This window comes from Rhododendron vialii, chromosome 13a, assembly GCF_030253575.1.
Source record: "Rhododendron vialii isolate Sample 1 chromosome 13a, ASM3025357v1".
Lineage (NCBI taxonomy): Eukaryota > Viridiplantae > Streptophyta > Magnoliopsida > Ericales > Ericaceae > Rhododendron > Rhododendron vialii.
In genome coordinates, this window is record NC_080569.1 from 7,621,796 (window position 1) to 7,642,231 (window position 20,436).

Genomic DNA, 20,436 nt, shown 5'->3' on the forward strand with positions numbered 1-20,436 from the left:
TGCTGCAAGCTTGCATAAGAACAACACCTCCACACAGTGCAATTTAAAGATTTAGTATTCCATCAGAATTTTTTTTGGATCAGCACAAGAAAATTTCATAAACATAAAGATAAAAGATGAAACTAATACAATAGGAAAAGAAAAGCGTTAGTATTCCATTTGAGTCCAATTACCAAGCAACAACGTGAAGAAAAAAAAGAAAAAAGAAAAAAAAAGAAAAAAGAAAAAGATTTGATTTCATCTGCATCGACACCTGCACGAGGGACTCGTATAATCTTTTCTACGACAACACGATGGGATCCTACTTCCTGTTTCAAGTCTTCTCACACATATTTTGCCAATTATGCATATTTATTCTATAGCTTCGTGCTCGTAGAACTGGTTGCAAGACAGATAGCTCAGCTTCATCAATTGGGTATTCAGCCTTAGCCGAGACACCGATGGACGTTCAACTCTCAATGTGAGGAGCTTGGTTAGCTGAAACAACTGGCATTGGATTCGAGCCAGATACCAAAACAGGACCTCCTCCGTATGTCAGGATTGGCTCCTCTGGTTCCACCCTTGGTGATTTCTTCGGAGTCGTCGCTGCCTTCCATTTATTTCTGCCGATGTTCTCTGTCTTGTCATCTCCAATACGATCTGCTCTATCAACTTCCTTCTTGGCATTCACAAAGGTCCCCTTTTCGCCACGAGTTTCTTTCTCCGTGGCAGTGAATCCACTTCCATTGACTGTCAGTTCATCCCCTGGATATGCAATGGTATCAGCTGAAATCAAATTCTCATCACATTCAGTTCCGACGTCATGGATCAGTTTCTCGGTCGGACTGAGTACTTCCTCCTCGGTCATCTTCTGAACTTCGGCATTGGCCCAGTCTTCTGTGATGGTAACCGTGCTCTTCGTTTCCCAAGCGCGGAAAATCCGGTCTGGACCCGGCTGCCACAAAATTTCGCCGGTGCCTCGTTTGAGTACATACTTGAATTGGATTGATCTCCCCACAGGTAAATCCTATTCATAATTCAAGAACATATTGTGGGGAAACCACATTTAACAACATAAATGGAACATATTGTGGGGAAACCACATTTAACAACATAAATGGAACATAGGTATGATTGTTTCAGAAGAGTTGATTTTCTCACCAGCTCAACAGTCCACAAGTGCCCATCTGACCAGTTCAGGGGAATAGCATTTGAGGGATTCCAGGAACCTAGCATAGGGTCGTCTCCCACAAGAAGGAATTGCTCCCCAAAGAAACACTCCTGCTGCAACTGGAACTTCACATGAACTGTCTTTGATGGCTCTGGAAATGAGGCAAACAACTTACTTAGATTTTAGTCTGCAATGTCTTTATCGTTTGGAATTCCAATATTTGTTTTCTTACCCCAAATGCATATGATTCAGCTATACGAGACACAGTTCCCACCAGGTAAGAAAGCCAGGCAAGGGAAAGTGGAATGGGAGGTGTTGTCAAGCGGGGGTGCTTGGCAGCAGGGCCGAGCACCCCATTCGGCCGTTCATCTCGGCAATCGACAACTCGGATCTTTGCCGAGCAATCGACGGCTCAGATTTGTACGCGCTCAGATTCAATCTGAGCCGTCTGTGTCGAGATGAACGGTCAAATCGGCACTTGGCCCCGTTAGACCAAGATGCTGCTCAGCAGCATCCCCGGGTAGGGAAAGTAGGGAAAGCCATAATCTTTCATGAGTCAAAGATGCAGCTAAGGTAGCAGCTTTCCCAACTTATCAAGTATCAACGGATATAACCCTTTTGGACGCCGTCCTATTTTTTCCCTTGGCACTCAGCACACAAAATGCAAGTCGTGGTGGGAAAACATGGATACGATTCCCAGCTTAACGGACACAACATCGCTTGCTTGTTTAACGACTTCGTTAATTTTCGAAGACAATTGTACGAAAGAGAGAAGGTTTATACCTATGGTTTGGGTCCCAGCATAAGCAGAGTCGAAGCCCGTGGAAACCTGTGATTTAAACAAGATGATGATTATGAGTAATCCCATTGCAAGGAAAAAGGGTAAGAGAAACGTGATAAATACTACTCCTACTACCTCTGTTTTTGAGGATGCGACGCTTTGGACTGTCTTGAGTGTGAGTGAGATGGGATGAGAGAGAGAGAAGAACCCAACCCCAATACTCGAGAATCGGAAGAAGTTGATCTGGGATTTCTTGACAAGAGCTCTCGAAGGAGCAAAAGTATTGCCAGTGAGGTTGTGGGCGACGATCCTGGTGGACCATTCCGTTGCTGCTCCCATCACTCGAAGCTCTGCAGGTTCAGTGATGGAGAGAGGGAGAGAGAGAGAGAGAGAGGGGCAATGGTTTGAGCTGGGTGTGATGATGACAATATATAGGTAAGTGTGCAGGACAGAGAGGAGAGATTGGATCTAGCTTTTGAGTAGGGATCTGTTTATTCTTTGAATCATTTCTGTGGCGAAAATCGTACGTAGCCCTTTTCCTCCTCCGTCTTTTCAGGTCTTCTATACTACTATCAGTTTCGCTATAGATACATGCACATATGTACATATATCGCGTACATATGCATTTTGGACCCGTCTCGGGTCCAAAATATTTATCTGAGCCGCTTATTTTGTTCAAAATGATTTGTTTTGGTCCTTGTAACAAATAAACTCAATCAGAAATTGGGAAAGACATTAACAAAATTTCAACTTTTCTTCATAATCTAGGCTAGCCTGGAAACAAAGATGGATGTTTTTGTAAATAATCTAACTGATATCGGATTGAGTTTATTTTTTCAAGAATTCTAAACAAACTCAGATCATTTTCTCAAGACCTGATATGGGTCCAAAACACGTATATATGCAGGGTTGGACTGAAGTGGAGGCACGTGCCCCCATTCGAACGCGTACCCCGCTCAAAATTAATATATATATATATATATATATATATATATATATAATATAAATTAGCATAATTATAAAAGTGTGCTAATATATAAACAGACATACTTGCATATATTTTGAAAAAACACATATATAATTAGTTTTATGTCTGAATTTCATCATATGGTGTATTTTATACTTGTTGCTTTACGAGTTGTTTGTCTATTTGGAGCTATTATTTCTTAATTCTCTTTATTTTTAACCGTCTGAGAGAAATATTGTAAAACAAAGTCATTAACAAAACTAGCTCCGTTATTCTAAAATTTGTCGATGTTTATTTAAAACATACTTTAAAAATTTTGTATGAGATTTTGTGCTCATTTTTACCTAATTTAACTTAAAATATGCGTTATAAACTTTTGTAGTTGTAATACATGTTTTAATTTTGTACGATCTTATTGTGGTTGATTACAAAAATAAATTTTCGTCATTATAATTAATAGGTGCCTCCACTACGCTATATTCTTGAATCTGTCCCTTAATCTATGTACCTATGTGTATGTACTCGTATACTTTTTGTCTATACTACTACAGCTGTAATAGTTTTCTCATCTCATAGGTAAACTTGGCAAAGGTTCAAAACTGAAAGCACATTTTTTTTTTGGGTGTGCGAGTGTCCCTAAGACCCTAGCAGTGTGAATGTTCTTGGGAAACAAACCGCCAAAACCCGAAGGAAAAAGGAAAAGAAAAGAAGCGAAAGAAGGAACTCTTTAGCACTCTGAATTTCTTTTTCCCCGGCGGTGCTAGAAACAGAGCTTCCAAATGCATTTGGAGTCATTCGATGCACGTAGATTTGCGTACATAGAACGATTCCGGACACAATTATTCCTTGAAGAAGTTGTTTTTTTTGGGTGTTGAATTGGAGCATGCATTAAATAAAGCTTAAAGAGTACATAATTCAATTGTTTAAGAGGAAAAAGCCCATTCTTCCATGTTGGCCAAAGAAACTTTGCATTCGGTAAGAAGGAACATTATGAGAAAGGTGTGAACGTTTTTTTACTGAGCACAATATACTTTTTTTTGTTGCTATTTTTCTCTTCCTTTAAATCTCAAATTAAATAGGAACACGAACGTACGTACTCAGCTGAAGTATTTTATTGTTCTCTTTATTTTCTTTATCTTTGTTATAAGTATAACCCATGGTTTTTCCTTTATTTTAAGCTTCAAGAAGACAAGTCAACAATGAATTCTATTAATCTGCTGATCAGTTGCAGTGACGGATTGCTATACTCCTTGAGCCGGGGTATCCTGCTTATTGAAGACCATCAGCTGATCGGTATGCAATTTCGTAAGTTGTTACTCAGATACTTCCTTCAATGATAGTACAATTCATTACTCCTTAAATAACTTGTTCTGTGTTAACTATTAGCTTCAAACAGAGAGTGCCCGGTGTGAATACATTTATGAACCAGTGTACTATCCATTATCTTTTCCCATCTTAATTTTGTTAGGACCGTGAGGGACACCATGCACACAAACAACGCAGTGATTTCAGAGAAAAACTCCATTTGATTATATATTCACACAATATACAATAAAGATGAAAAAACTTTCCCGGAACCACACGCCGGTTCCTCTCCGGGAGGCCACAGACCGGCCCCCCACGCTCGCCTCACCTTCTCCCTCACATTATGTCACACACTAACCCTAATAGGGTTTACAACTATATATAAGGGACTCCAATGGTAAATACGCTCAACACCCAACACTAAGGGTGTTACACAAAAAAACCTCACCTCTATGGGTGGACCCCAACAATCACCCCCCCTCTACCTAGAGTGGGCAATCATTGCATCTGTCCAGCCTCTCTAGCAAAGCGCCTGTGTCACTCCAAGTCTAGCTGCCAGCACCCCCTCACTGAAGTACTCCTGCCTGACTGAATGTCTCATTGCAAGACTAGATCTTCTGAGGCTAAACCCATAGCGCTGCCAGCACCCTCTTGACCAGAGTGCTCGCATCCTCGCAGGACACGATCCGTGACTCGATCTCTCTTTATGCGGCTGAACATCCTGAAGAGAATCCAGTGACAATATCCACAAAGGAAGAGATCCCAGTGATGCATCGTCTGGTCTCCATCTCCATTCCTCTGTCCGAAGCTTCCGTGAACATCTCCCAAACAACCAATTGCCCGCCGTCTGCAGACTATTCCACACACAATTTGATTTGGTAACCGACACTCCTGTATATCTCAGGTCATGACTTTCCGTACTTCAGTGCCCCTCCTGTGTGTCTCCGCAACTGTTGCTTCACATGTTCACCGTCACAAAAACTCATACTGCTTGTCTAGTACCAAACATCAGCTCCATGTGTTTGTACTATCCACAAGCATGTATCGGTCGCCCATCATCATCCTCCTCATGCAGCCCAAATCACAACTGCAACTCCTGATGATAGGTCTTCATCACATCTGCCACTCCCAGTGCATCCTACCACTCTCAGTCATCTCTCTCGGGTCTTCTCCTGTCACTCAGTCCATCCTCGATCCATTCCTAGCTTTCCCAGCATCTAGGATGTCCATCGGAATCGATCTATCACTCCAATAAACGCCTGTGTCATTACCAAACGAGCAATCTAGCCCGAATGTAAAGTATCCCTGCTTATTAGCCCCGCAACAGATCACCCCGAACATCCATGTTGCTCAGACAAGCCTCCTCGCAACCCAAATCGTCTCTAAACACGCGATTTCATGCTCCACTAAGCACTCGCATCAGCTTAGGAGCCCCCAATCCAAAAACGGAGCGCGTGGTTGCATCCGGTACGTCGAAATAGTCAAAATCGACTACTCACTCGTGAAAAACGGAGTTCGAACTGCTCCGAAAAGTGCGAAAAACCAATCTGAAATATTTTCGAAATATTCTCTGTTGACCAGTCAACCTTTGACCGTTGACCAGTTGACCCGTTCGCCGTTTGACCAGCCACGTCATCGTTGACCGAATGACGTGGAACACAAACGGATCCCTTCTGATGACGTGGCAGCGCCACGTGTCGATGACATGTCTGCCACATGGCGTATGATGTGGCAGTCCCCGTCAGCGTTGACCGCTGACTGGGCGTTGACCACGCACGCTTGGCATGTGCCATCCACCTGCTGGCATGTGCCAGCCACGATCCCACGCGTGCAACACACACGCGCGCGTAGATCTGACGCCCCGCCGCTTCCAGAGGCGCGTGTGGCTCCCTCCGGCGTCACCCGGTGATTTTCCGACCATTCCTGAGCTCGTCTTGACGAGATGAACACAACCCCGTGCTCAAATCTCGCATCCGACGACTCCTGGTACGAACCACCCTTGAACCGCCTCTACGCAGACTCGCCTCTGCCGTTCGAACGGCCATTGCTGCCACCTCCGAGCTCCTCCGGCGACGTGCTGGCCCAATCCGTGATTTTCTCCTCGAGGTGAACACAACCCAGTGCTCAAAACTCATCTTCGATCATCCATGACCTCGGGCTTTTCAAAACAGCTTCTCTACCCGTCGCCGAGTTCGCCCGCTGCGATCGAATGGCTCCCGAGCCTTCATCCGGTGACGAAACTCGACCTCGTCACCTCCTATAGACTCATCTCAATGAGGTGCACAACCCTTACTGGTCTGATTGAGTTTTCAAATGGTTCGGCCGAGAACCCAGCTTAGGCCTTGCTTCGTGCTTCTTCCTCGGGTGACAAAACACGAGATTCGTGAGCAACTTTTTTTTCAGAAATCGAACCCGTGGTTTTTCCGGTGACCCTCTTCTTCAATCTCGCTTTGATACTAATTGTTAGGACCGTGAAGAACACCATGAACAAAAATAACGCAGTGATTTCAGAGAAAAACTCCATTTGATTATATATTTACACAATATACAATAAAGATGAAAAAACTCTCCAGAAACTACACACCGGTTCCTCTCCGGGAGGCCACAGACCGGCCCCTCACGCTCGCCTCACCCTCTCCTTCACATTATGTCACGCACTAACCCTAATAGGGTTTACAACTATATATAAGGGACTCCAAGGGTAAATACGCTCAACACCCAACACTAAGGGTGTTACACAAAATAACCCCACCATTATGGGTGGACCCCAACAAAACATCTGTTGGGAATATGTGTGAAAAATTGAGTCCCACATCGGATAAATAGAAAAAGAGTTGGATCTTAATATACAATTGAATGGCTCACCACTTACAAGGCTTAGCCTTTTAAGTGGATATGGGTCATTCAATGTATATTGGGTTCAAGCAATATGGTGTGAACTTTGTAGATACTCCCCAACGGATTGGGCCTGCGCGCACACGAAAGATCTCAGACGGATCAGACTCCTAACAAGTGGTATCAGAGCCGATGGCTGACGATCTTTGGACGGACTCAAATTGATTTGGTGGACCTGCACGGAAACTCTCGGTGGAGCGAGAAAAATCCAAATTGGCTCTCGATGGAGCAAAGATGCAAGCAGAAGATGAAGTAGGTGTGGTGAAGTCCGGGGTTAAATCGGTGTTGGAGAATAAGGATCATGGATGAGGGGGAGTCAAGAGGATCTTGAGGGGGAGCTATGCCCAATGGATGGTTCACACATGAGGGGGAGATTGTTGGGAATATGTGTGAAAAATTGAGTCCCACATCGGATAAATAGAAAAAGAGTTGAACTTTAATATACAATTGAATGACTCACCACTTACAAGGCTTAGCCTTTTAAGTGGATATTGGTCATTCAATGTATATTGGGTTCAAGCAATGTGGTGTGACTTTGTAGATACTCCCCAACGGATTGGACCTGCGCGCACACAAAAGATCTCAGGCGGATCAGACCATTCAATGTATATTGGGTTTAAGCAATGTGGTGTGGACTTTGTAGATACTCCCCAACGGATTGGGCCTGCGCGCACAAGGAAGATCTCAGGCGGATTAGACTCCCAACAAATTTTTGGGCAAAAACCAAGATGGAACTATGTTATTCTTTCTAGCCCTTGTATAAGATTGCGATAGGTTCAAACAAATCCCTATCGCGATCACATACAGGGCCTGAAAGAATTTACAATCAAAGTCAACCTCCGGATGGTAGGTTTGTGATGTTGGCTAAAATGCTCTCTTTATGTGATGGAATCTGCAGAGTTGCAATGATGGTTGTTCTTCATTTGACACATGCGATCGACTGACGGGTGCAATAAAGTTAGAAAAGGATTGCAAATTAGCTCAATTTTCCTAGTCAAATATAGGTAAAAAAAAAAAAGTTCCTTCAAAGCGGTAAGACTTGAAGAAACTACAATCTGACACGTGACAATTCAAATAATTTATTTGCAAATTTTGTTTCTAGGTTGCCGTGATTGTACCGGACATCTAATATAAGAAGGCCTCAAGTTTTTTTGTTCTGCATGTATAACCAAACTTCTCATTTGTCTCCCTCCGAAATGAAGCCTCATGTGATGAATTTAGGCCTTTTCTTGTTTTTTCTCTCGTATGCCATCTTTGCCTCAATCCTCAGATTGTCGCATTCACGGCATGCTTCTGCAGCCATAATTGGAAACGAAACAGACAAACTTGCGTTGCTCGAGTTCAAGTCCAGAGTAACTGTGGATCCAACTGGAGTCCTGGGCTCATGGAACGACTCGCTCCCTTTCTGCATGTGGATTGGAGTCACATGTGGCCTAAAGCACGAAAGGGTCACCGTTTTGGATATTGAAGGGAGGAAGTTGGTTGGAACCATACCACCCAGTATAGGAAATCTATCTTTCCTTCGAATCCTCAACTTCGGTGGAAATTTCTTCTCCAGTGGCATTCCCCCAGAATTAGGTCACTTGCGCAGGCTTCAAACTTTGAACCTGAGCAACAATTATCTCGGAGGCTATATTCCTGTCAATCTGTCTCGGTGTTCTAATCTCATAGATCTTGAGCTGGAGCAGAACTATCTTGAAGGTGAAATTCCTTCTGAAATCGGGTCATTGTCTGAACTTGTATATCTTTATCTGGGAAACAACAACCTCACTGGAAGGTTCCCAAGTTCTCTTGGATATCTTTCGTCACTTCAACAGCTCAGTTTAGCATACAACAGTTTGGAGGGGGATATTCCAGATGCAGTATCCCAAATGAGAAGTTTGATTATATTCGAGGTGGGAGCGAACCAATTTTTGGGTTCATTTCCTGCTTCACTCTACAACTTGTCGTCACTCAGTATCATATCTTTGGCTATAAACAACTTCTCTGGCGGTCTCAGGACCAACATAGGCCTTGCATTTCCAAACCTTCAGGTGCTTGCTTTGGCGCAAAATTGGTTTAATGGTCGTATTGGGAGTTCTCTGTCAAATGCTTCATATCTTGAAGTACTCAACTTGACTTTTAATAATTTCACTGGTACCATACCTTTCAGTTTGGGAAACCTGAAGAGTTTATGAGGCTCAATGTTCCTGGTAACATTCTTGGAACTCGTGGTGTTGATGATTTGAGTTTCCTCACAACTTTGGCAAATTGCAGCAAGCTACAATTTTTGGACTTCAGTAGAAACCAGTTTGGAGGTCAATTAACAACTTCGATTGTGAATCTGTCAACACAGTTGACATGGTTAGATATAGGAGACAACTACATTCACGGAAGCATTCCTCCAGAGATAGCAAGCCTAATCAATTTGGATGTCGTGGGCCTGGGAGAAAATATCTTAACAGGCACAATTCCAGCTTCATTTGGGAAACTTCCAAAGCTGCAAGAACTTTATTTGGAAATTTTTTTTCTTACAGGGGAGATTCCCTCTTCCCTTGGAAATATCACCCTACTATTAGATTTCGGAGCGCAAACAACACCTTAGAGGGAAGCATACCTTCAAGTTTTGGAAACTGTAAAAATCTCCTGTACTTAGACCTTTCCAATAATAAACTCACTGGTACCATACCCGCCCAACTTCTTGGTCTTTCTTCCCTCTCTATAGGTGTTAACTTGTCTTACAACTCCTTGACTGGCTCCTTACCGGTGGAAGTTGGAAATTTGGGAGTTCTTACTGCACTTGATGTTTCTTACAACACATTGTCTGGAGAGGTTCCTAGTGAGCTAGGGTCCTGTTTGGCCTTGCAACAACTCTACATGCAGGGCAACTTGTTTCAAGGAACCATTCCTTACATAGGTAATTTGAGTAGCCTTCAATGTCTAGATCTTTCCAACAACAGCTTGGATGGTCAAATTCCACCATACCTGGTCAATATTTCCTCTTTACTGAATTTGAATCTTTCGTACAACAATCTTGAGGGTGAGGTTCCAGCAGGAGGAGTGTTCACAAATGCTAGTGCCATTGAACTCTATGGCAACAAGAATCTCTGTGGGGGAATTCCAGAGCAGCATTTTCAACCATGCCCTACCGGGCCTACACAACCTAAGAAATCAAGGAAACATAAGTTGATACTGGCTATTGCCATTTTTCTTTCTTTCTTAGCTCTGTTTCTACTTTTACTCCCAATTATCTGGAGAAGAAATCTGAGGAAGAAACCTCAGCCTATTCCTTCTTTAGGGCTCTTCTATCCAAAAATTTCTTACGAAGAGCTCCGAAACGCAACTGCTGGTTTCTTCCACTAATGTGATTGGTTCAGGGAGTCTTGGGATTGTGTATAAAGGAATCCTTGGTCCAGATGAACCAAGTGTTGCAATAAAGGTACTCAACCTTCAGCAGAGAGAATCATCCGAAAGCTTTATGGCCGAATGCGAAGCCTTGAGAAACTTAAGGCATCGAAACCTTGTAAAAGTTTTAACTGCTTGCTCATCTATTGATTTTGGGGGGAACGATTTCAAAGCTTTAGTATACCAGTTTATGCCAAATGGGAGCTTGGAGAAGTGGCTGCATCCAGAAGATGGAATGACTTAAAATAGAAGCTTAAACTTTCTCCAGAGGATAAACATCGCAATCCACGTGGCTTCTGCGTTGCATTATGTTCACCATCAGTGCCAAACTCCCGTTGTTCATTGTGATCTAAAGCCAAGCAATGTTCTTCTTGATGATGATCTGACCGCTCACCTGAGTGATTTCGGTTTGGCAAGCTAGGCTTCTTAAAAAGTTCAACAAAGATGCTAACTTCAATCAGTTCAGCTCACTTGGCATGAAAGGGACGATTGGATATGCTGCTCCAGGTAAGTACATGTCAGATTCACTCTCCTGAGAAGTTCATGTTTTAGTAATATTGTTATTGGGGTGCCTTTCTTGGTAAAACAAGAGGTTAATGCAGCTTCCATTGGTTAGATAGAACTACTCACAATGAATTTCTTTTTTTGTTTTTTTGGTCAAAAGGAAATTCCAATGGACTTTATATGGCTACATGACTACATCAGTGCACCTACAAATTGGTATAAGTCTCTCCAAATATGTAACCTTTGTTTAACACAGAAAATGGTCTTATGATCGTGGATTTGTGGGTGTGATGGTAACCCCCTGCACAAATCCTGATCCGAACATGGTCTAACAAAACTAATGGAAACTCATCGGGTTGTGCAGAATATGGAATGGGTGGTATGGTTTCGTCTCAAGGAGATGTGTACAGCTATGGAATTCTCTTGTTGGAAATGTTCACCGGTAGGAGACCGACTGATGACCAATTCAAAGACAATTGTAACCTTCACAATTTCGTCGCACTCTCATTGCCAGATCAGGTAATGGGGATTGTGGACCAAGCTGCTCTGCACCATCAAGTAGTAGGAGAAGCTACAGGTAGTACTTCATTTTGGAGTGGCCTGAGAAGTGAACAGGCTGAGTGTTTGGTTTCTGTTTTTCAAATAGGAGTTAGATGTTCAGCAGAATTTCCACACGACAGAATGAACATGGAGCAAGTTTTGAAGGAACTGCTTTCAGTAAGGGACAATTTCGTGGAAGTGTGCCTCAATAAGGTTTTAAAGTTCCAATGGATCTATACTGTATCATGTGTGTTGACTTTATGGGGCTAGCATCCACCCTGTATTTGAGACGCCCCCGCTGGTGAGAGGCAAGCACATGGAGGACTAACCGCCTCTACCCATCAGTACTGCATGAAAAGCATTGCGAAGCGCCTCATATCCGACTACTACTTAGTGCAGGTCTTTGTGCTGCTGTTTAAAGATTAAGTTGCGCCTTCCCCTAACAGCAACTGCTACTAGGTGAGTTGGTTAGCACTTGATCCAACAATGTGCATAGAGTTTATTTGATGTTGTACCACGTTTCGAAATCTTTCTTTCTTTCTTTTTTTTTTTTTAAAACTCTTGCATTTTCCGGTTTTCTTTAATGTGAATGAGGTTTTCTGTTACGCTAGATGCTCATTTTTGATGTGAAATTTCGCCCCCTTTTAATTCTACTTCGATGTCGTAATCTGTGTCGAGGCCCATAGAGAGTTCACAGCTAGTGCAAAGTGTAGTATTTTTACATTGCTGACTGCAAAAGGATGGGTCGGAAAACCCAGTCTTATTGATTTCTCTTTTTTTTTTTGGAAAATTTCAAAAAAACCCCTGAACTTTCTGACAATTCGCAAAAAAACACCTGAACTTTCACTATTAACAAAAAAACACCTGAACTTTTTGACAACTCGCAAAAAAACACCTGAACTTTAACTATTAACAAAAAAACACTTAAACTTAGCATTCCGTAAACAATTAGACCCCCGCCGTCCAATTCCGTTAGTTTGTAATGGATGGAGCTAACGGAAGGCGTTAACTTTTTTTTTTTTTACTTTTTACATTAAAAAATTACTTTTAACTCTTTCTTTTTTTATTGGTAAATAAATATGCAATAAAGTTCTTTTTTTTTTCTTACTATTTATCAAAAATTACTTTAACTCTATTTTTTACTATTTACAAAAATAACCTTAACCACCATCTTTTTTGTTACTTTCAAATTTTACCTTTCCCCTTCTCTCTCTTTCTCTCTCCCTCTTTTTTTTTTTTAGAACTTTAACCCCACTCCACCAATCAACTGCCAAAACTCTAGCTCTAATTTCAGAAATTCAAAATTGCTTTTAACCTCCTTTTTTTCAGCATTCTTGTTTTTTATATTTTTTACTTCCAAAATTACTTTTAACTCTTTATTTTTAGTAGTAAATAAATATGAAATAAAGTTTTTTTTCTTATTATTTATCAAGAATTACTTTAACTGTAATCTTTACTATTAATAATAATAACTTTAAGACCCATTTTTACTTTCAAATACTCTCTCTCTCCACTGATGAAAATCCTCCCTCCTCTTGTCTCCACCGATCAGTTTGGAGAAACCCAAAATTCCTCTATCAGTTGGTTGTGGGGTTAAATTTGAAAGTAAAAAAAAAAAAACGGGGCGGGGTGCGGGGAAACAGGGGGTGTTAAAATAATTTTCGTAATAGTTAAAAAATGGGGGTGAATAATTTTTGAAAAAGAGAAAGGAAAAAAGAACTTTATTGCATATTTATTTATGACTAAAAAATGAATGAGTTAAAAGTAATTTTTGGAAGTAAAAGTAGTAAAAAAATGAAAAGGTTACAAAGAGGAGGTTAAAAGAACTTTTGAATTTCTGAAATTGTGGCTAAGGCTTAGGCGGTTGGTTGTGGGGTTAATTGGTGGTGTGGAGTCGATTCTAATAAGAAAAAAAGGGGGAGAGAGAGAGGGGGGAAAGGTAAAATTTGAAAATAAAAAATAGGGTTAAAGTAATTTTCGATAAATAATAAGAAAAAAAGAACTTTATTGCATATTTATATACCAATAAAAAAAAAGAGTTAAAAGTAATTTTTTAATGTAAAAAGTAAAAAAAAAAAAAGTTAACGCCTTCCGTTAGCTCCATCCGTTACAAACTAACGGAATTGGACGGCAGGGGTCTAATTGTTAACGGAATGCTAAGTTTAGGTGTTTTTTTGTTAATAGTGAAAGTTCAGGTGTTTTTTTGCGAGTTGTCAGAAAGTTCAGGTGTTTTTTTGTTAATAGTGAAAGTTCAGGTGTTTTTTTGCGAGTTGTCAGAAAGTTCAGGGGTTTTTTTGAAATTTTCCCTTTTTTTTTTTTGCTGGTTTGAATGAAGACCCATTTTGGGTTTTGAAATATGAAATTGAAAATACTCCAATATTCTATCAAAGTCAACTCTCTTAACAAGCAAGGGCTCGAAGTGCTTCGTGTTTCATCTCTAAATAACAGACTTTGTACTCTTCTTATCTAGTTCATTAGTATAAAATTTCGTTATAAAATTGGTTATTTCACAAGTACTGTTTCTAAACGTGAGGTCAACATAGGATTCTTAATTATTTTGAAATTGAGGTGTAAATATTTGTATAGCTTGTAGTCATGACTATGTGCATTGATTTAACTATTTAATAGTAAAGGTTACATCTACAACTAACATACCGACTTTCGCCGAGGGAAAAGAAAAAAAAGAAAAAAGAGAGCATGTGCATCCAATCTACCCGCTTGCTTGTGCCTTGATCTTCTAGATATCATATGCGTGGATATTGTTCGTTTTGGGGTCTCAAAATTCTTGGGCCCGGTCTCCAATTAATTTTCTCTATCTATCTCTATCCACTCATTACTCTAAAAAACCTTCCTCAAAACCCAAACCGAACAGGGACATTTTGGGTTGAAGTTATTGATATGGTTGGCAGCCTCTACGAAACATCCTTCTCATTCACTTCCCGTTGAAGTCTAAGCCTTACATAAAAATCTCTCATTTCTGCTGGTCATATATACATGTACACAGGGATTTTGACAAAAATGAGGAGAAAATGTACATTACATATACAGTTGCTCTTGATACAGTCTATGTATACACATTCCATGGCTCTTAACAAATGAGAAGGTACCATGAGATTGTCATATAAGCTATCAATTTATGCAACAGACATTAACACTGTCATTCTAAAAGTAACACTAACACTATAAAGGTTGTTTGAGACAGAAAATGGACATAAATTTCTATCACTCACAATTCAAATGGTTCTCTAAATCAAACAGGACGACTTACATTACTACGAATAAGTAACAACCAAATAAGCCCTTTGAGGTTAAGTTCATATATGACCTCATATGCAGCAACGATGGGAAGTAAACGGGAGAACGGCCTATACATATTTTGCTTGTTTCAACAGTCAACATAGCAAGCCCTATGGTAGAATAATTCTGGAGATCATTTCATCCAAGCCTGAAGTTTAGGTCCATCAGAATCTAGTGAAGAAACAGAAGGTGCCTGGTTTCTCAAGTAACTCTCTTTAAACCAATAGAAGGTGCCTGGTCCTACAAGTAATATTTTATGAGGTGGCACAATATGAACCACACAATAGGTGCATATGGTACACACCTTAAAGGGGTGTGTATTGAAGACTTTCCCTTCTTTCATCGGCAAACAAAAGGTGTGAAACAGGTGGAGCCCAAGAACAAATGGAAATATCCCTACTAATCGGGTTGGATGCTAAAGATGAGAGAGACGAGGAGAGAAGGATTTTGACTTTTGTGGGGGAAAGAAGAGATGGGTCGGGCTCTGGAGTGATTGGGTTGGCCATGGATTTCCCCTTCTGATTCGAAGCTCGACGAACCAATGGGGAAAAAGGTTGAACTATATGCCAAAGCATAGTCGCCTTTGTAAAGCCCGAGTTTCAGTCGATTACACTTCGCAGGTTGAACCTGCGAAGTCTATTTAACACAGTCATGGTCCTTTAGTTATCAAATATTGAATTATATCAGGTTTATTTCTTAGATCTAAATTGTTCATACTGTATAAATCATCAAGAAAACTAAACATAGTGAAATTCATCGTAATCAAATTAGAATCAATATCTCATCGAGAAGTAAATTTAAGTTTTTGCGTTTATAATAATGGGTTTGGCTACATTGAATCAATGCCAAACATACTGAAGAGTGAAGACGCGATCTTCCCGTCCTGATTCAGTGTATCACACTTTAATTTTTCCATTGTTTCGCAACAAATACGTGTTCCAAACGTATATCAATCACCATCCGATGAATTCAGTTTTGTTGGTTGATAATGAATCGACGAGATCTAAAAGGTGAACTGTTTCGATCTTTAAAATCAGCTTGGAAAGACCTACAAAACTGGTCTTGATGTTCGGATTTTGAATTTGGAGGTTAGTGGAGTGGGACGACGCAAATTCAGGATACGAAGTATTGAAAACAAATGATGTCGTTCTGTTAAACAGAAACCTCGCATCTTGAAGGCCGGAGGTTGGAGAATGAAACGACGTAGTGTCTCTCGACATAAATAAAGATCGTGTTCCGGCTTTCTATTGCCGTTCGTTTTGGTTGCCGGCCGCCGTCCCTCAACTGCCCAGTTCTCTCTCTCTCTCTCTAAGATTCTCTCTCCGACAACAACAGGTGCATCTCTCTCCTTTGCCAGTAATAAAAGAATTATTAGATTACTTTTCAATTGATATCTAATGAACTTTTACACTGCCATGTTTCTGAATTCTTATTTTATTTCCCTATTTGTTTTGTTTCTTACCAATCAGTAGTATCCTTGTATTATCTGGTATCGTTTTGTTTTGTTTTGTAAAAGAGGTTAACCATAATGAAATATTGGATCATATGCTTGGAGAAAACCTTGAAAGCAAAAAGAGAATGCCATGAGATTGAGAGTGAATGAGACAGGGGACAAGGATTTTGTTGTGAGGAGGGCCCTTAGTCCCAATCGCACCTAGGTGGGGCAATGGTGACGGGCTGTGTTTTCTCAGTGATGAACTAACTTGCAAGAGCGCCCTGTGTTGACGATCCTAATCGGGACAGGAAGTTAGCCTTGAACATTACACAATGGATGGGTAACTAGTTGGCCACGTTTATAGGGAGAAGCTACGTCGCCCATTCCCAACATTTTACTTAACCAAATAAGAAAAAAGGAAGACCTTGTGCCTTTCTATAAACCATTTTTTTGTTGTAACCGTTTAACTCGCTGTTCACAAGTAACTATTCTGAACTACTTCAACTTGGACTAAGACACAACCACACTCCAGAATTGGTATCTTAGCACAAATGATATTACAAACAAGTCCTTCCTGCACAAATTGTTGAATATAAAAATAGAAGGTATTAAAAGTAATCAATCTGAACTAGTCAAATTGGACAAATACACAACCACATTCTAAAACGGGTGATCTTAGCACAGATGAAAGATAACAAACAAGCATTTACCAAAAAAAAAAAAAAGGGACGACAAACAAGCCCTTCGTGGTAGAATTCTACTATATTAAACCAACTAGAAAGCTGGTTCAACTCCTGGAGTGGAGTGCAGCTCTTTTTCTTCCTCTTAACTTGGCGGTGATGAGGTCTTTGGATGAGAAGATTTACCAGTTATGACTTTCTTCACCTTTGCAATTGAATGCTTCACTTCTGACCCAACACCTGAAAGTATACTCTGAGATTTCTTTAGTGAACTTTTGCCGGTATCCATCAATATGGACCTTTCTGCTGTTTCTTGACATCCTTCACCCAGTTTTTTCTCTTTCTCCATATTCTACTCCTTTCTCTAGCTCTTTTGCGTCTTTAGGGACCTCATAAGCTGATATGGTCTTTTCATGTGATACCTCTGTATCCTTGCCATCAGACAAGACATTCATTTCATGTGATACCCAGTTATGTATCCTTTCCTCATCACCATTTGGAGTTGTCAAGCAATGTGAATTTTGGGTTCAACAAGATTACTGTCATTCCCATTTGTAACTTCGTTGACAGCTCTACTGTGTCCTGCAAATTGCAGAAAATGTGAAATATAGCCTTTGGATCCCCATAGAGTGAATTTTTATTGTTGCTGGAGAAGTTAGTCTTACCTCATCCATTGTGCGATTTTCATTTGCAATGCTCTTTCCTCCTCCTACTATGCTTGCTGTCTCTGCTGCAATTCGCTTGATGAAATGAAATGTGAATAGAAATGGAATTAAGAATGAAATAGAATTGGAGGAATTGAGAATGAAATAATCTTTCTCATTCTCATGTTTGGTTGTGCTTAGGAATAGTAATTTTCATCTCTAATGGAACAGCGTGGCAATAGCAATTTTTAGAGTGACAATAGTAATTTTTAGAGTGGCAATAACATTTTTTGGAGAGGCAATAATAATTTTTGGTGTGACAATAATGAATGTTGGAGTGGCATAAGTAATTTTGGTGTGATAAAGAAATGGAATAATAATTCTTTAGTTTTTTGGATGGAATGACAATTCTTTTACTAAGGTGAATAATGATTCCATTTGAAATTATCATTCCATTATTCAACGGTGAATCAAACATTGAAATAAGTAAGTTATTAGAATAACTATTTCATTTCAATCTTGATTCCATCCAACCAAACATACCCTAAAGGTAATAACGAGAACTGGCCTTATTGTGAGTAATACTTGGAATAATTCGAGAATTGAGTTATTTGTAATAGTCAAAAACTGTTCAAATAGTCGCGTTACAACCACCACAAACAAAAAACTATGAGCAGAGACAATTTGCAGAGAACCATGCAGAGACAAACGCGTTTGGCCCCATTTCGGATCCCAAAAAAATCTAGAAAAATATCCATAAATTTTTGAATATTATTTATAAGGCCTTGTAAAAAATTAGCTCCAGTGGATATCGGTAAGTATTACTTTTTGATTCATAAGGGCGAACTGAGCAATTTTTTACTAAAATAGAATTCAAAGTTGGCCGAAATTTCCAGCCGTTGATCTGTAATAATAAGTGCGACATCGCCCTTGAATTTAAAGTTGGCCGAAATTTGAAGGTGCGAAGTGAGGATTTGATTTAGCTAATTTAGCTAATTAGTGGTCCAATATTAGGGTAGTCCTATGGCACACACCCCTTATTAGGGGGTGTACCGTACGCATCATGATTTTAAACTCTTGGATTTCAAAGTAAATAATCCGGACCACTCATTTATTAAATCAATTTATAAAATAAAAAAATGGCTTAGCAGGTAACAGGTTGTTCGCTCCTCTTGACTTTCTCTCCCTCTCCCTCATGTGTAAAATACTACAAATTATTTAACATAACCACAATTGTTATGAGAACACAAAAAATTAACACTTTCTTACCACAATGTGTCATACCAAAAGAAATCGATCAAAAGATACTAGATACAAGACCAAAATATATCGTAGCACAATCAATAATTATTATACCCAAGCAAGATACATATCTAAAATATCACAAATTAAATATTGTATAACTTAACATCCTAACAGTCCTGATCGATCATTTTAAAAATACACTCACTAACGACATTTAGACTGTACAGTCAATTTATAGTATTTTGTATGAAACCTAGTTCTCTGTTGTAGTTGAATGTAACGTAGTCATGCGACTATGACACAATAATGACGATCAAATCCGTTGAATTTTTTATGTTTGTTGATTAAGTCACCTACGTAAATTTTTGTCTCAATCAGGTTTAGAAAGCTCTATCATCGGCACACAAATTGAATAATAGAATGATATTTTCCATCCAATTAAGTGTCTAGCTATAAGCCATCAACTTCATTTTTGATACGAATGACCTAATTAATATTATGTAAAAGATAGACGATTTTGATAAAATAAAAATAAAAAATAAAAAAACACCTTACGTAAGGCTCAGATGGTGCATTATTATATTTTACTATTGTATTGAAATTGAACGACGAGATTTGTTGAAGTATGAGACTTTAAGGACTAACTATGTAATTTATCTTAAAAAATAACAACATAAAAAAAAAAGGAACGAAGGGTGTAAGACATGAACCTTAGATCTTTTAGATAAATGTCCAAACTCCAATACTTTATCACTATGGTACACAATTAAGAATTTGTAATTCTAAATGCTATTAATTATATAATATTTTCTTGTATGTAGGGGCTTTATTTTCAGGCTAAAAATTTGAGAAGACAGAGACCTCAAATGACTCCGTCTTAGTGTTGGGCCTACACTTGTAGATCATATTGTAGCCTATGTCATTGGTGTAAATCAATATATCGACTATAATAATTTTTTTTGAAAGAAAGTACAATGACAATAAATTTACAAAATTATTTAGATTTTACTTTCACGACCTAGTTCCAAGGACCACCATTAAATTTTGATTGGTATTCATAGGGTGAAGGTTTGACACCGATCCATGTGTCAAATATATAGTGCCAATTGTTAAGTGCACCGCCCTGAATATTAATAAGATTGAATATTAATATAATTAATTTCACCAATTACAAAAAGGGGAGTAATTTTCACACTCTATTTTTTAATATTCACACTTATTTTTTTGTACTCCATTTTAGTGTCGAAAGTGTATGCATTTGAGACAGTATGATAATTATTTTTTTAGTGACCTCTCATTTTTCCACGAAGGAATTTTTATTTTTTGAATTAAATTTTGTAGAAAAAGAATTTGATTTAGACAATATTTTGAGAGGAAATTGTGGTTGTATTCAAAAATTTGGGTATAGTACTTACTTTTTGGTGAATTTGTTGGATGAAAATTTTGTGCGAGAACTTCATTTTTAGTTTAAATTATTGTGGTATTGTGTAGGGACAAATAAGAATTTGAAAAAATAGTATAGAGGGAATCAAAAATTAAGATAATATGGTGAAAATTTTAAAATTTAAAAAAATAATGTGGCGGGAATTGAAAATAATTAGTGGTATTG

At 39.2% G+C, this 20,436-nt stretch overlaps 3 protein-coding genes across 5 annotated transcripts; 2 read left to right on the plus strand and 1 right to left on the minus strand.

The window, feature by feature from the left end:
- Positions 1-16: 16 nt before the first annotated feature.
- Positions 17-2,480, minus strand: LOC131314322 (uncharacterized). Of its 2 annotated transcripts, none has more exons than XM_058342871.1 (4): positions 2,064-2,480; positions 1,934-1,979; positions 1,141-1,301; positions 17-1,006 (listed from the first exon to the last, which is right to left on the minus strand). In XM_058342871.1, the coding sequence occupies exons 1-4, from the start codon at positions 2,268-2,270 to the stop codon at positions 449-451; spliced, it is 972 nt and encodes a 323-aa protein (XP_058198854.1). In that variant the 5' UTR covers positions 2,271-2,480; the 3' UTR covers positions 17-448. The 2 variants fall into 2 exon arrangements, with proteins under 2 accessions (XP_058198854.1, XP_058198855.1); XM_058342872.1 differs by having other exon boundaries at positions 2,067-2,479.
- Positions 2,481-7,982: 5,502 nt separating this feature from the next.
- On the plus strand, positions 7,983-15,035 carry LOC131314323 (putative receptor-like protein kinase At3g47110). Of its 2 annotated transcripts, none has more exons than XM_058342874.1 (2): positions 7,983-10,826; positions 14,932-15,035. In XM_058342874.1, the coding sequence occupies exon 1, from the start codon at positions 8,259-8,261 to the stop codon at positions 9,273-9,275; it is 1,017 nt and encodes a 338-aa protein (XP_058198857.1). In that variant the 5' UTR covers positions 7,983-8,258; the 3' UTR covers positions 9,276-10,826; positions 14,932-15,035. The 2 variants fall into 2 exon arrangements, with proteins under 2 accessions (XP_058198857.1, XP_058198856.1); XM_058342873.1 differs by lacking the exon at positions 14,932-15,035 and adding an exon at positions 11,351-11,781 and having other exon boundaries at positions 7,983-10,989.
- LOC131313835 (putative receptor-like protein kinase At3g47110) lies at positions 9,439-10,726 on the plus strand. Its single transcript, XM_058342336.1, has 2 exons — positions 9,439-10,426; positions 10,479-10,726. The coding sequence occupies exons 1-2, from the start codon at positions 9,439-9,441 to the stop codon at positions 10,724-10,726; spliced, it is 1,236 nt and encodes a 411-aa protein (XP_058198319.1).
- Positions 15,036-20,436: the final 5,401 nt, after the last annotated feature.